The sequence below is a fragment of the Magnolia sinica genome, chromosome 2 (assembly GCF_029962835.1).
Source record: "Magnolia sinica isolate HGM2019 chromosome 2, MsV1, whole genome shotgun sequence".
Lineage (NCBI taxonomy): Eukaryota > Viridiplantae > Streptophyta > Magnoliopsida > Magnoliales > Magnoliaceae > Magnolia > Magnolia sinica.
Window position 1 is genome coordinate 111,025,672 of NC_080574.1, and position 15,496 is coordinate 111,041,167.

The following is a 15,496-nucleotide window of genomic DNA, read 5'->3' on the forward strand; positions in this document are numbered from 1 at the left end:
TACTAAAAAGTTTTTGATCATAGTGGATTTTGTGGTGGTGTTCTTGTGATTATTAGTTGTGGGTTATGCTTTTGTTATGCTCATTATGAATCAGACTGATGATTTGAAATCCTCCTTGTAGCATCCCAGGATCGGAACCTGGTGAATGGGTGCCGGGATCCGAAAATGGGGTTCTACGGAGGCTGTCGGCGCCGGATTCGGCGATCGGGAATTTTGTGAGCCCGGTTTCCGAGTTCGGGGTGTGACAATGGGTCCCCTAGATCGCGCCTCTCCGCCCAAAGCCCTAAAAGCTCTCTCTCTCTCTCTCTCTCTCTCTCTCTCTCTCTCTCTCTCTCGCTGATTGCGTTCCCTCTCACCCTCTCTCTCCTCTCTCTCTCTCTCTTGTGCGCTCTCCCTCTCCCTCTCCATCTCTCACAAATCCCAACCTTCAATCGCTGTGTTGGGCGGATTTCAGATCTAGCAGGAGAGAGGGAGATGAGAGAATGCTTCTCATTTTCTGGTGACATTGAACACAGAGAAATCCAACTGTCAGTACTTTTTTTTTAAAAAAAAATTCTTTGAGATTTTTTGTTTTGTTATTAGAAAGCTTCTTTTATTTTCCCCCATTTTCATTTTCTAATTTTTTTGGAACTTTCTTGTCATATTTTTCCAATTTTTGGAAGTTACTTTTATTGTTTTTCTTTTTCTTTTTAATTTTTTGATGAGTTGGGTATGCTGGAGTTTTCTTCCATTACAGTATGTTGATCGAATGGTTTTTCATTGACATATTCTTTTTGGAATTCATAGTGTATGCTTCTATATTTTATTTTACAATGCACCCTTCTTGATGAACGACCTGGATCTTTGACAAGTGTTGTTCACCTAGATCTCTGATACATGTTCTGCTCCCCTCACACGAGGGACCCCTTTCACAATCATTCACTTGAATGAAGAGGAAATGATTGATGTGGGGCTAACCCCCATGCATTTGTAATGGGGAATCCTTTTTGGGGCTACTCCTACTTTGGTCATTTCCTCTTATGGAATTGTGGGTCATCATTTTGAATTGAAATAATGATAGAAAAAAGGTTGAATTAAGATAAAAAGATAGGCGTGAGTCATGTTATTAACATTCTCTTCGAAGTGATATTCACCCCCATCTAATAATCAAATCAGTTCACAAGAGGGCTACGACAAATCTGCTTCTAGGATAAATCAAGCCTAACCTCTTGACCACAAGAACAATGCTTCTAGACTTGCAAAACTAAAGAATACACACCCCAAACACACCAGCATAAGATATTCCTCAACTTAAATTTCATAATTCAGTACAAAACACAATCTAAGATAGCAGTTCTTGTGAAAAATCTACACCAATATATTTATTTAATTTTCAAAGTAGCTTTTGAGTTTGAAAAATAGTCCACCCTTTTGATAAAACACATACACAAGTCAACCACTTTGGTCATTTCCATCTATCAATCAATTTTATTGTTATGCACTTCAATTGAACGCATCAAGAGAGCAATGAGGGAGATTCCATTTTAATTATCTTTATGTATAATATTTCAGGTGGCCCAAGAAAAATTAAGGACTTTAAGTGGAGCCAGGATCAAACACTATTTGAATCTTGGAGAGATGGTCATACTGGGTATATAGTTTATTTTATCTTAGATCATTTCTTCTTTTTGATCTCTCTTTAAGTGACTTAATAACTTGTCTACATCGTAGCTTTCTTTTCATATATTTTCACCTTGCTAATTTGTAGGTACCCTCTTATAGATGCAAACATGAAAGAACTATCCACCACCGGTTTCATGTCAAACCGAGGACGACAGGTATGGCTTGTGTTTAGGAATTCCCTTTTTTACTTAACAAAGAAGAAATAAATCCAATGTAGACAACCGTAAATTTTATTTTCTAAAGTTTAGTAAATATCTAGTAATTGTACAGTGGATCAAAATGCATGTCTCCTTTACATTGCAATTTCAGCACAGGGCATGTATTGGGCAGATCCAGGAATGTGGTATTTTGGTATGCATTGATGCATATGGATGTATTGCCTGTAATGTTGTGGATTGTAGATTACTTGGCTTGGGTATCCAACTCCATCAATAATGGGGCCCGTAATATCAACAGTTTGTATTAATGAATAGTAATCACCCAGTTGTACAAACTGAAAACCCAATGGTACCTTACAAACTTTCAGCCAAAGTATTGTATAATACCATGTAAAAATCATGTTATACATATCAAAAAAGAAAAATGCAGCACTTCTCACAATTTCTATGAATAGCCTGATTAGAGATTTTATCAATATAAAAAAAATAAAAATCTATCTTTGACCAAATGTATTTCCTTCAATGTCAATGGTTATAAAATTTCATGGTATTTCTGGGGGTTAGCATATACATGTCCTGGGTGGGCGAGTGGGTACAATGGAGCACACCCTGCCCCACAAGCCGAGTATTACAGAACCTTGTTATGTTGTTGGCAACTGTATAAATGCTTGGCTTTTAATTTCATTTTGCCAACAATCTCACCTTGGTGACCTGAGCCTGGCCCACATGTTTGTATGCAAGCACAAGTACTTAATAGATGTTCACTCCATTGATGAGAAACTATAGCGTTGCGTTTCAAGGAAAGCAAGGTGGCTTGTCTAACTAAGGTAGCATTAGGCAAGGCACTACAAGAAATAAGGGTACTACCAAGACATTTCCTTTCATGCTCTTAATGAGCAATTTTGTGGTTTTCTGTCAGAAATCTATCTTATTTAGCCACATAAGATTTCAATAGGGATTCCCTTCTCATAATGCATTGAATTCGATGGTTTTGGTAATTGGAGGAAATGTCTTTGTGGGTTCATTCCAAATGCACAAAAAAAAAAAGCAAATCAGTGAAGTGAAATGGCCTAGCTATATGTCCTGGGGGGGGGGGGGGGTGTGAATAGGACGATGCCAAAATATAACTTTAATAGCGGAATAAACGAATATGATAACCAAATAAAATAAATTAATTCACAATGCTAAAATAAAAACAACCTCAATGAACAAGAATTGAGATGTTGATACGAATTCAGTTCTAAGGACAACCTTACACCATAAAAACCAAGGGTTTATGGCAGGACAACCTTATTTCTAGAACGTCCTTTGTATCAAAAACTCAAACCAGAGAGGAATAAATAAATAGCAAGGAATTGAAATAAATTGCAGGAATTTAAATCTAAATTATTACAACATTCCCATTGTGCTTGAAATGTAAATTTTACAGCATTCACATCCACACATACATTCCACAAATTTGAGTTGTACTTGAGTCTTGAAATTTACTCTTCTTATCGATATAGCTCTAAACATTGATGCTTAAAGTACATGACTTTACATTTCTTGAAGCAGAGCACCGTACATGTCTTGAACCATTATGATGCAGTGTCTTGATCATATATATATCAACATACAAACACAAGACACAGATAGAGGTTTTGGCACAACAAAATTTGACAATCAAAGGAGCATGAGACCATAGAACTTACAATCTCCCCCTTAGTCAAATTTGTAACAAAACACACTCATGTAAAAATAAGAGAAGCACCACATGCATAATAAAGAATTATGCACCAGTTGTCATAAACTAGCAAGCACACAACATTCATCTATACTTACTCCCCCTGAGTAGCAGCACACATATGAAAAATATAATGATTGCTACACATATTATAGTACTACTCATATCCATAAGCAATCAATCCAAAAGCTTCCAAAAGATCTTCCAAAAGCCTTCTCCCCCTTTTTGTCACAAAATGACAAAGGAAGAAACAATGTAAAGGATTAAAAGATGGAGTAATAAATGGATTTAATCGACAATATATAAGTAAGTAAAAGTTCACAATCCATTTACCAGTTTAACTAAAAAAGTCAGCAAACTAACTAAAGTGCATAATCCAACATAAGTATGAAAGTTAATACAGACCAAGAATTAAAATCATTCAATTAGATCCTGAAGATGGAGCAGGAATGGTAGGATCAAGTTTATGCATCCCCTTGTTGAAGCGCCTAAGATACTTGCGCATATATTTAAACTGAAGGTCATGGGCAACATTCATATTCTCTACCTACTCCTCTAGAGCACGAAGACGAGCATCAAACTCAGATGGCTCATAGTCAAGATCATTTTCAGAATCTGAATCAAGTTCATCGAAAATATCATTCATATCAACATCATCAGGAAGATTGCCAACATCTTCTGCTTCATTCCCAGCTTTAGTACCACTACCACCAACATCCACTTGGCTAGGAGCCAATCCCAATTTCATCTTGTTAATATTTAAATTATTAAAAATAAGATGATGAATAGGGGCCTCTCCAACAGACATAACCACGAGCATGTGAGTAGCTAAAACAGTCATAAGATAGGCAAATGGAAGATCACTATGACCAGGATGGATTCGAAACTGAATGATGGAATGACAAATTAAAGAAGGTAAACAGATCTTTACACTAGTAATGACACAATGCAAAACACGAACCATAAAGGAAGTTAGTTCTGTTTTGTTGCCAGACCGCGGATACAGATTTGAGATAAAGATTTTATGAAGAACCCTGTATCTGGGTAACAAATACCTTGAGGGGAGCGCATTTCCTTTATGGGTCCATTGCACTTTCATATTACACAAATCTCTAGTGAGCATCTGTTTTCTGATTCAGAGGGTTTTTTAGATAATGTATGAATGAGAATACCCTCATCATTAACAGGGATTTCCATGAGACCAGTTATTAAATGTCGATCTACTTCAAATAGACCTTCTCTAGTATCAGGGCCGAGATGTGAGGCCCAACTTACTTGTGTTAAAAATATAAGGATTTCCCATATGTTGGGATAATGGGCTGCCATTATACCCACCACAATGAGTGAACTCATGACCCTTATGGTTGGGCAGTAACCTTGCTTAAGGGCCCACCAGGTTGCCTTTGTTTTGGGCTTAGTGTATGGCCCACTAGTCCATGGATTGATTGTGCCTTGGACCTTTCTTTACATACGTAGCAAGCTACCTTTTGGGACCCAGTTGAGGATAGATGTCCTCCTTGGTGGCCCTAAGGTAGGCCCATAGAGGCCCTTATAGGTGGTTGAAGGCCCACCTTGGGCCTGGCTAGGACCATTCCTCCTTAGGATTTTGACTCTCTTAATTTGTGAGTCATCCCAAAGTACTGGGCTCCCACTAGAGGACTTCTCTTCTTCTTAGAATACCTGTCTATGTGCCTAGATCTTAACCCTCCCTGGAACGGAGGATTTCATATACCACAGGTAGCACACTTACATCGTTGCGACCCATATGCATCATTTGTATGAATTGATTGCATTGTATTATGGTCATTGAGGGATGGAGTTTCTCCCCTTATGCACATTGAGTGCCTGAAACTTGTGCATGATCTGTGTGTACGACTCATGCATTAGCATCGCATTTTATGATGATACCGCCCCTACTTTATCAGGGCCTTGCCACCATAGGGACATTTGTGGATGGCCGCATGTGTGGACACTGAAAATACTAGTTGAGCATACCGGGTGCATAGGATGCCCATGGGTGAAATTCTCAAAACTTCCATGGTACCAAAGATCTACTCCAACGCCATGACCGAGTGAAAACTATGAGCGCACGAGGGCCTTATACCATTAGGCCGCGACTCCTACTGTCGTGTAGTCGATTAGATAGGGGTGTGGCCTTACCTACCTGGTGTGAGGAGGCATTGCTAGGCTGAGTCTGACCAGCTCGTAAATGGGTTTGCTACCTTCAGGTCTTGTTGGTGATTGGTTGTCCACAGGCGGGTAGTGAGGTCTCTTATACTCGTTTGAATGTGGGGGGTCTGTAGGGCGATAGTCATTCGGCAGTGTAATGGAACCCGGTGATTTCCTTATGATTGAAATTGTACTTGATATATGGTTTGGATATGAGCACTGACATTACTTATATCACATTAGCATTGGTTGTGTAAGCCCCTTCATGCATTGCCTTTGTATAGCGTCCAGTACTCATTGCATCATATTCATGATAAGCCTTGGTAAGGCTGGAGATATCCTCATTGAGCATGTTTCCCTTCTTGCATCTCCTACTATTCTTTTGTGCACCATTTACACACACTTACACTACTCACTAAGCTTCTATAAGCTTATCCACGATTGATGCATGCAGGAACTCTAGGTAGGCATCTTAGTAGCAGAGCATGGAGTAGAGTTGAGCAGTGAGGACTCCGGTGTTGCTGATTTCTTTCTCTTTCCTTATTACCTTATGTATGTCCTTTTCGACCTTACGTAAACTTGTAAAAGTTCAAATTCTTAGTGGATTTTGTGATGTGTGCCCTTTATTATTCTCAGATGTACTTGCTGTGATCTTTGGTATGCTCATATTGGAATGATTATACTGTTATGAAAATTCTCCTTATAAGATCGCAGGATCAGAACCTGTCTCAAGAGCCGAGAATGGGGTACTACGGAGGCTGTTGCGGTCAGAACCGGCCATCGGGTTCTTTGTGAGTCCGGTTGTCGAGTCTGGGGCGTGACACTTAACATATAACCTAAACCTATAACCTAATACTTATAACCTAAAACCTAAACCTAAACCTACACTTATAACCTATAACCTAAACCTATAGCCTAAATCTAAACCTAAAACCCAAACATAAAACCGATCTTGAACCCAAACCCGATTTCTTAAACCTAAACCTTAATGTATTCTCAAATCCCTAAACCTAAACCTACACCTAATCCTAATCTCAACTCCCTAACCTAAACCTAAACCTAAACTTGAAAACCCAAACCTAAACCCAATCCCAAACCTGAACCTGTACCCGATTTCCTAAACCTAAACTTATAACCTTAACTTAAACCTATTCTCAAATGCCAAAACCTATAACCTCACACTACCAAAAAAATGGGCAAAGGATACAGACCACGTTAGTTTTCAGCTACGAGTATAAACCTTAGCTATAGTTGCCACGCTTTTAATCTGTAGCTAAAAAGTTGATACACCATTAATAATTAATGGTGTTGTAAGGGGTTCTATGAGGCCTAGAAAAAACTATATGTTCTATCTAAGCCATCTATATATTTGAAAATATTACGTTAGAGGATGAAAAAAAAAATCAGCTAGATCAAAGGCTCAGGTAGACTACACGGTTGGAAACATGGATATTAAATTACATTCGCTTCTTATGGTGTGGTCTATTTGGGCCTTCAATATACCTGAAATTTAGTATCATAAGTTATACTAATTTATTAAAATTATTCATCGGAATGGATAGACCAAGTACATCATGGTGGGCACCACGGAGCCCTTATCCGGACCGTCCGTGAGAAGACGCCCAAAATTTGGGAGCGAGCTCAAAACAGAGCCACGCCAACGACGGGTATCTCTCTCTCTCTCTCTCTCTCTCTCGCTCTCTCTCTCTCTCTCTCTCTCTCTCTCTCTTCCCTAATCAGAGCGTTCTCAAAGCTCCTTTCCTTAATCCTCTCTCTCCCTCCCGATCTTTGCTCCATCTCTCTCATTCTCCTCCCTCTCTTCCAATGCATCAGCCGTGAAGAACACAAGTCGTGAACGCCCTCCTCTCTCTCTCTCTGTCTCCATTGCAGCAGCCGTAAATCTCCTACCCGAAGAAACACACGTCGTGATGCTCCTCTCCATAGGTTTGATATCTTCTTCTATTTATATCTCTTTTCCTGTCTTTCAGATATAATATGTGCTAACTGTTTGATGAAATGGCATGCTATCTGTTTGTTGAAATAGCTGGATGAGATTTTTTTTTAATCTTCTGTAATTTTAGATATATTCTAGTGGGAAAATCAATGAGCAGGGTTGTTGTGTAAAGTGGATGTAGAGAAATACGTTGACTGGGACTTATTTCTTTATTTGATGTGAAAGACGGGATCAAGGAATGCATATCCATGCATCCTTCTCTATCAAGGCTAACGCATTTTCCTCGGGCTTCTTCTCTAGCTTTAGAGGTCTCTGGAAAATTATGGTTACATGCATAGCTGCTCTTACAAGTTTTCCATGTCATGAGACATAAAACAGAAAATTTATTACATTGATCAAATAAGATACTAGAGATAGATCCTTTGACTGCCCCTAGAATGCTGACACTTTTACATAGAAAAGAAAATTGGGTTTCAACAAGGTCCTAAAAGCCATGTCAATAAAGCGCATGAACTCTTCCCTATAAATGCTTCATGATAAATGAAAATGCAGCATTTGTCCCCTTCTAAGACAACTAGAACTAACTTGGATGTGCTGAGTTAGCTAAGAAATGTACAAGATGAATTGCTAATTGCTCTCTTTCAGAAGATATCCATATTGCAAAGACCAAAGAGAGCCACTAAGAATGCAATTTGACAAAAATAACTGCAATTGTATTTTTATTTTGTAAACACCTAATGAGATGATTCTCTCATGAAATTAAAGCCACTACCTTGTTGAAGCACACCACTCATCAGTCTGCTGGGTCCTTGTACACCGAGACCTCCCGATCCACTATTAGCAGTTAAATTTACATGTGATGCAAGACTAGGCACAGTTAATTCTCCAACAGAGCCTATGCTCCTTCCAATGTTGCCCCCACCAACCATGTTCCCCATGGAGCTTGTAATTCGAGGACCTGCATTTCCCAAAAATTGGAGATACTCCCAATCCAGGAACAACACTCCAGTTACCAACAGCAGATGAGGTTGGGGGAATCCCAGGAATAGAACCGCCAATTCCGTTCATGCTACTACTATATGCAGGGCTTCCTACAACACTTATATCACCTCTGTTTGGGACCCCTGAATGTATGTGAGAACTTCCATGAGAGATATGCATGTCAAAAGGAAGATGTGCATAAATCAAGCATTCACAGATTATAAAACCCAACAGAGAAAAGAAGCTGAAAAATGACAAATTGAGTTGCCACTATAGATGAATTTATCATATGCTGTATATAACACGCAAAATTATAGAGGCACCAGAGAAAGAGCCACAGGAAGATTGTTTGACGCAAATCGTCCACTAGAAAGGCTTCCTGTGGGTTGTTGTATCCCACTTGAAGGGACACCACCCATTGCTGAGTTTCGTGATGTGAGCGAGCCAGGCATGTTTGAGACATTGAAGCTTCCATGAATGTTATGAAGTAGTTCCTAACAACAATCATTACATTCACCCATGATACTCCCATATACCAATGAGTAAAATAAAGTGGAAAATTCCAGCACAATCTATCCACCTGAATGATGAAAAACAGGTGTTGTTGCAGATTGAGCAGAAAATGACGTTGCATAAGGTCGGCCTGTGGAGTCTAGAAGATTTGAAGTTGATCCATTGAGAGTTGACTGTAACCAGAAGTTTGATAAATTTTACAAGAACGAAAAATAATTGCAGCATAAAGATGTGGTTAGACATCCTAATCATCAGTGTTGGTAATAAATGACACTATATATGTTTTTGAGGTGGGGCATCCTCCCTCATTGTTCCCTGTGTTGTGGCTCACCTGAGTTTGTGTTTGGCCTGATTTTTTATTTTTATTTTTTTAAAAATCAGTTTCTTTGTATTGAAATCCATAAGTGAAACACAAGAAAGTGAATGGGCCATGACCAAATATATTTGGGTTTGGAAGATCCTAGCCTCCAATCAAAGTCTAATTCTAATAGGAATATTTTAAGACATGGTATATTGTTTGTAGGGTTGAAAAGATGGACCACTGATAGTTGCAATATACCATATTGACATTTTATAAAATTCTTCTTATTTTTTTTTGGAAACATTGACATCCAAATAACATTAGGAGGTCATTTGGATTGGGGACATACAGATAATTTAGGCATTTCAATAACCATGCATTGCAAGTTGCTGAGAATTATCCTTACAATGTTTGGTTGGTCCCAACCCTCAATATGGGCAATCCATCAAATGGGTCCATCCTTGATTGCCCCTCTCTCTCAAGCATAGAAGAAGAGAGCACCTGGATATATAACCAGCTTACTGTCTCTGATAGTTCCCCATTTTTTGGCAACATGCTTCTTGTTAATGAAATTAATAAGGAAGACATTGGAAATGTATTAGGGATGCTACATGTCCAGAAGTTTGATGTAAGGCTTCATTGTTTTACATTTCGGAAGATTCTTGACATTAACATATGGTTTGAGAGTGCTATTGACAATTTCGAATCCAATATTGTAGATTCCTTTTATTGCTGCTTATCGGAAGGAGCTCTGCCTTCGCCCACTGAGAGACCCTGAGCAAGATTTGGCAGATGGTGAAGATAGAGCTGAGAGAACGCCTAAGCTGAAGTGGCACAAGGTAATTCTCTTGGTCATGCATAGAGTGTGACTATTGCATTATGAGCTCATGGAGTGCTGAAGAGATAACTGCTACTTCTTTCCTTTTCCAAAAACTTTGGGCTGTCCAGAACCTTGATAAAAAGTGGTTGTTGCTTCAAAAGTGGAAGAATGCTCTTCAGTTGTACTACAATAAGCGCTTTTAGGAAGAAGCTCGAAGGATTGACGATGAGATGAGGCTTGCATTGAATCAGCAGCTTTTCGACTCTATTCTTGAGTCTCTTAAGGTTGTTGAATCTGAAAGAGAGGTTGATGATGTTGATGCAAAATTTAATTTGCATTTCCCTCCAGGTGAAGTGGAAGTGGAAGAAGGGCAGTTTAAGAGGCCAAAACGAAAATCTCTGTATAGTATTTGCAGTAAGGCTGGTCTATGGGAGGTATCAAATAAGTTCGGGTTTAGTTCAGAACAATTTGGGTTGCTCCAAAACCTAGAAAAGATGGTAATGTATATTCTTATCATAACCTTGCATTGGCTTTGAACATAAAGTGTAACCATGCCCCACTTCACTTGATTCCAGCGGGTGGATGAATTGGAAGATGCCAAGGAAACTCCTGATGAAATAGCTGCGAACTTTACTTGCACAATGTTTAAGACTCCTTAAGATGTGCTCAAAGGTATCAGGCACATGGTATGAATTTTACTTTATTGTTGCCCTGAATTTTAAAAGGTGCCAGGCACATGGTATGAATTCTACTTTATTGTTGCCCTGAATTTTAACTTTCAATATCCGCGTGGAATTTACAGCAAATTGTGCTTGGCATTTTTAGCATTTTCATCTTTTCTTTGCATGCTCCAGGCGGCAGTAGAGATCAGCTGTGAGCCATCTGTCAGGAAACATGTTTGTAATATATTCATGGAGAAAGCAGTGGTCTCAACTAGTCCTACACCTGGTGGGAAAACTGCAATAGATTATTTTCATCAGTTTGCAACTGTCAAGTGGTTGGATGAGAAGTCATTCTATCAATTCAAAGATGCATAGTGGCTTCTTATCCAAAAAGCGTTAGAAGAGAAACTCCTTCAGGTTACCATAAAATTGCCTGAAAATATTCAAACTAAGTTTATAAGTGATTCAAATGATTATTACATCAGTGATGGAGTTAGTAAGTCTGCTCAGCTTTAGAATGAGCACCGGAAGTTGATATTGAAGGATGCTTTCTTTAGTTTTCTTCTTCCTTCATTGGAAAAGGAAGCCCGATCCCTCTTGACTGCAAGAGCCAAGAACTGTCTGCTTATGGAATATGGGAAACAGTTGTGGAATAGAGTATCTGTTGTGCCATATCAGCGGAAAGACACTGATGCTGGCTCTAAAGATGATGCTGCACCAAGGTTCATGGCCTGTTTTTGGGGCCCTGGAAAGCCAGCAACTACTTTTGTGATGTTGGATTCATCTAGAAAAATGCTAGATGTGTTGTATATGGGGTCCCTCAGTCTTCGCTCTCCAAGTGCTAATGAGCAGCAGTGCAAGAAAAATGACCAACAACGTCTATTGAAGTTTATGACAGACCACTAGCCTCATGTTGTCATTTTGGGAGTAGTGAATTTGAATTGTAAACGTCTGAAGGATGACATCTATGAGGTATTCAGTCCAAAATCCTGATTTCTGCTGAATTTATCTAAAGTGATGATGATGACTGACTTGGCTTTATTACTAATGTGCGCGCACGCACTCGATCTGTCTTTGTGCATCTGCACACGTCTAAAATCATCAAAGACAAGTTCTAACATATATTATATGAAAGGCATTTATCTTTATTTGGAACCATGGTTTTTGTTAATCCACCTAGTTGTGTACAAGGCCCATCGTGGTTTTTGTATAACATCTAACCTGCCTAGTAAGCTAGTCCCACCCATGAAAATGGGATGTTCCAAAATCTGGTCGATCTGACAACTAGGTAGGTCATCATACTATGAAAAATAATAAAGAACCACCTAAAAACTTCCATATATATTCATATTGGGTCGCATCAACTTTGATTTTTGAGGCAAGTCATTTTCATTGCAAGATTGAGATGGCATACAAACATCATAATTGAGTCACAACATTTTTCAATTATGTTTATTATATATTGAAAAACCATGCTTTTACTGACCTAAATCTAGTTGTAGACTCAAACATGAGCCTGTAACCTGATATTCTAGACCCCTCCAAAACCCATTCCAATTCCTATTGGTGTATGAAACCAACAGCAAAGGACCCAAAGGCACGTAATCAAATAATATTCACATGGGTACTTCATATTGGGTCTCAATCATGGTTGGAAAATGATTTTTAGCACATAGTATCAGGATCAAGAACCACACCGGTCAAGGAGTATAAAAGTGCTAGGGGTAAGCCCAAAAGGCCGTGGATGGATATAATCTTCCACTTTGCCATATAGTCTGTCTTGCCATTTATAAAGTTGGTATGTTTGCACACGGCTACAATGCTATGGGATGAGGTTGAAGCTTCTAACATTCACTGTGTTTTTGTCCAGTTTCCATGTTCTAGGAACATAAGGGCTTTTTTTTTTTTTTTTTTAATGACTGTTTGATAATGGTGATTTCGGTATATGACAATGCAGCAACAAAACAAAACAATCCTTTGTTAAGGATTTAGTAAGCAACAAAATATACATTTTATTTATTTATTTATTATTATTTTTTTTAACGTTGTGTTCACATATCGATTTTTCACATCAGTGAAGACCAATACACCATACATTTCTTATAGGCTGATATTTTAAACCCTAAAACCAAACTGCATGTTTTTCAATTGGAACTGGAATCAATCCTAATTTCAATTTTGGGGGATTGTTTTGGACCTTAACCAAACTCATTTCCATTCATGTATTGGTTACTACACATCAAGTTAATATCAGTTGGAAAGAGTAAACTCCTGGGCTTGCAAAATAATGATGGAGATTATACATTCATGATATGGTTACGATGCATCATTTGCAAGAGTTGTACTTTTTTTTGTTTCAAGATTTTTTTATTATTATAGGTTTTTAGGTTTCTTGATCACCATCTATGACCCATATCTTTCTTTCACAGATTGTTGATGTCGGAGAAACTCCTGCACTGTTTATGGAACTTCAAATCCTAGGGGACAAAGCCTTAAGGAAGCTGGCCTTTTCACATGTTGTGCACAGTATTCAGCGTATGAACTAGAGAATAGAAATGAAGCTAAAAAATCACGCTCTTCAGAATATCTTATTTGCAATGCTGCAGGTTGGCTTGTTTGATTCACTTCTCCTTTTATGTCTTAACTTGACATGTTGCCATACATATATGTATCTTTTTGTGCTCATCTTTTTAGTCTTACTGTTGCTTTGTCCTTCAAATAAAATTATTTGGTCATGCTACTTTATCATTAATCCCTGTAATGCATGCTGCTTTAGGAAGAGGATGAATTGAGAGCGAAAAGGTCTTTTATTATACTGTGTGATCTTCACCGCCGAAGGGTTTGGTTTGATGATAGGACAACTAATGCGATTTGCATAGCGTGCTTTCATACGTCTTCCAGGTTTACATGCCCACTTTCTATCTAACTAGATCCCTGACATGTAGTCATCAACCTTGATTAGCTCAACAAAATATTAATATCTAAAATCTTCAGGATTATGGTTGCTGTTATATCTCTCCTACTTGGTTACGAGCGGATGGAAGAAGCCGAGGATAGTGAAGGCTCGAGTAGTGAAGATGAAACTACCATGCAAAAACCTCAAGTTGTTTTGAGTCATGAGACTGTCTGTAAGGTATTTTTCACAGTATATAGTTTTTTTTGTTAGAAAGGATTGAAACCACCTCTAGATTTCTACCTTTTTATAGTTTAACCCCTGAGATTTTTTTTTTTTTAAAAAAAGCTGATTAAGCTGAGTGAAAAAGTAGAAAACCCATATCCAGAATCCTTGCTTTTTTACTCTTCAGATCCTATTAATTAAAAAACTCACTGTTGAGATTAAAAGCAAAGCCTAACTTCAGTGTAATCGTCAGCAATTTTTCGTCGTCTATTTAGACGCGCATTGCGTACTACCCTGCCTCTACGCCCATCTCTCTAGCCACCAATGGGCAGTTCTACGGGCGGGCCCACCGTGATGTATCTGTTTATCCACGCCGTCCATCCCCTTCTCTTGTATCATTAAAAGTCATATACACAAACATAAGCAGATCCAACACTCAAATGTACCACACCAAATAATAAGCTTGGATTGTATTAGATGCACAAAGTATTAAACTCAAAAGTCATCTGTGATGTGATATATCGTTAGATTTACTTCATTTCTGCCCTCATATTTCAAAATGACATGAGAAAAGGGATGAACGGCATGGATAAATAAATATATTATGGCGGGCTCACCCACATAACTGGGCATTTGTGGCTAGAGCCGGGCGGGGTAGTGGCAATCCTCGTCCCTTCTGTTTCTCATAAATAGAAACAATACCTTCTGCATTAGTAATATTTTTGCACACAGCTACAATGTTTTTTGCCTGTTGATATTTTATGACTATCTTTCAGGTGCACATGAGTGGAAACTAAAGAATAATTTATTTTTGTGAGAAATGATTGGAGATTTCCTCACAAATTTTTCAATCTATTTTGTAGATGGACTTGATTTGGGAGGAACTTGGTCAAAAAATAAAGGAACTTCTAGAGATTGGATAGTCAGGAGTTGTTGCTTCTATCTTAGCTGCCTGTGAATGGCTTCATACACATGGACACGAGGTTTTCACCCCATCTCTATGTTTGTGCGTGCACTTGTGCATGTGTTGATAATTTAATGCATCACAGATTTTAACTCTGTACATTTGATGGAAGCTATGTTTTTGAGGTTGCAGGAGTAAGTAATGGCAGACAATCAATTTCAAACTACTTTGATTGCTATTTTTCTATAATTTTCCCAAAGAATGTGAATGTGGGATGCATTGTATGATTTGATTGCTATTTGTAATAAATGCATTCTTTTTTCCTAATTGTATTTTATGTACTATTCATATCAGCATTAAGCAGGTTCTTGCAATGGAAACTAGCGCCAATATCATAATTTTGTTTTTAATTTTTTACATTAGCTATGGATTTTAGCTGTAACACTTTTTCCAAAAACCGTAGCAAGTGCTAAAATAGCATATTGCTACGGATTTCAACCCACTTTTAGCTACTGATATTATCTGTAGCCA

The 15,496-nt window shown here is 38.3% G+C and overlaps 1 protein-coding gene, 1 long non-coding RNA gene, 1 other non-coding gene and 1 pseudogene across 3 annotated transcripts; all 4 read left to right on the forward strand.

The window, feature by feature from the left end:
• Positions 1-396: 396 nt before the first annotated feature.
• On the forward strand, positions 397-2,602 carry LOC131230126 (uncharacterized). The gene is made up of 3 exons (XR_009163855.1): positions 397-527; positions 1,552-1,630; positions 1,748-2,602. It is a non-coding gene; the product is annotated as an uncharacterized LOC131230126 (long non-coding RNA).
• Positions 2,603-9,227: 6,625 nt separating this feature from the next.
• Positions 9,228-9,305, forward strand: LOC131238449 (small nucleolar RNA snoR35). Its single transcript, XR_009167857.1, has one exon. It is a non-coding gene; the product is annotated as a small nucleolar RNA snoR35 (small nucleolar RNA).
• Positions 9,306-9,894: 589 nt separating this feature from the next.
• LOC131226831 (transcription elongation factor SPT6 homolog) lies at positions 9,895-12,081 on the forward strand (annotated as a pseudogene).
• Positions 12,082-13,513: 1,432 nt separating this feature from the next.
• LOC131230137 (uncharacterized) lies at positions 13,514-15,167 on the forward strand. The gene is made up of 4 exons (XM_058226007.1): positions 13,514-13,549; positions 13,720-13,844; positions 13,938-14,076; positions 14,925-15,167. The coding sequence occupies exons 1-4, from the start codon at positions 13,541-13,543 to the stop codon at positions 14,982-14,984; spliced, it is 333 nt and encodes a 110-aa protein (XP_058081990.1). The 5' UTR covers positions 13,514-13,540; the 3' UTR covers positions 14,985-15,167.
• Positions 15,168-15,496: the final 329 nt, after the last annotated feature.

What these genes read in the sequence shown, in the direction of transcription:
- LOC131230137 (XM_058226007.1), top strand. An exon ending in TGCTTTCATACGTCTTCCAG is followed by an intron (nt 13,845 to 13,937) that starts GTTTACATGCCC and finishes TAAAATCTTCAG; the next exon opens with GATTATGGTTGCTGTTATAT. An exon ending in GTCATGAGACTGTCTGTAAG is followed by an intron (nt 14,077 to 14,924) that starts GTATTTTTCACA and finishes TCTATTTTGTAG; the next exon opens with ATGGACTTGATTTGGGAGGA.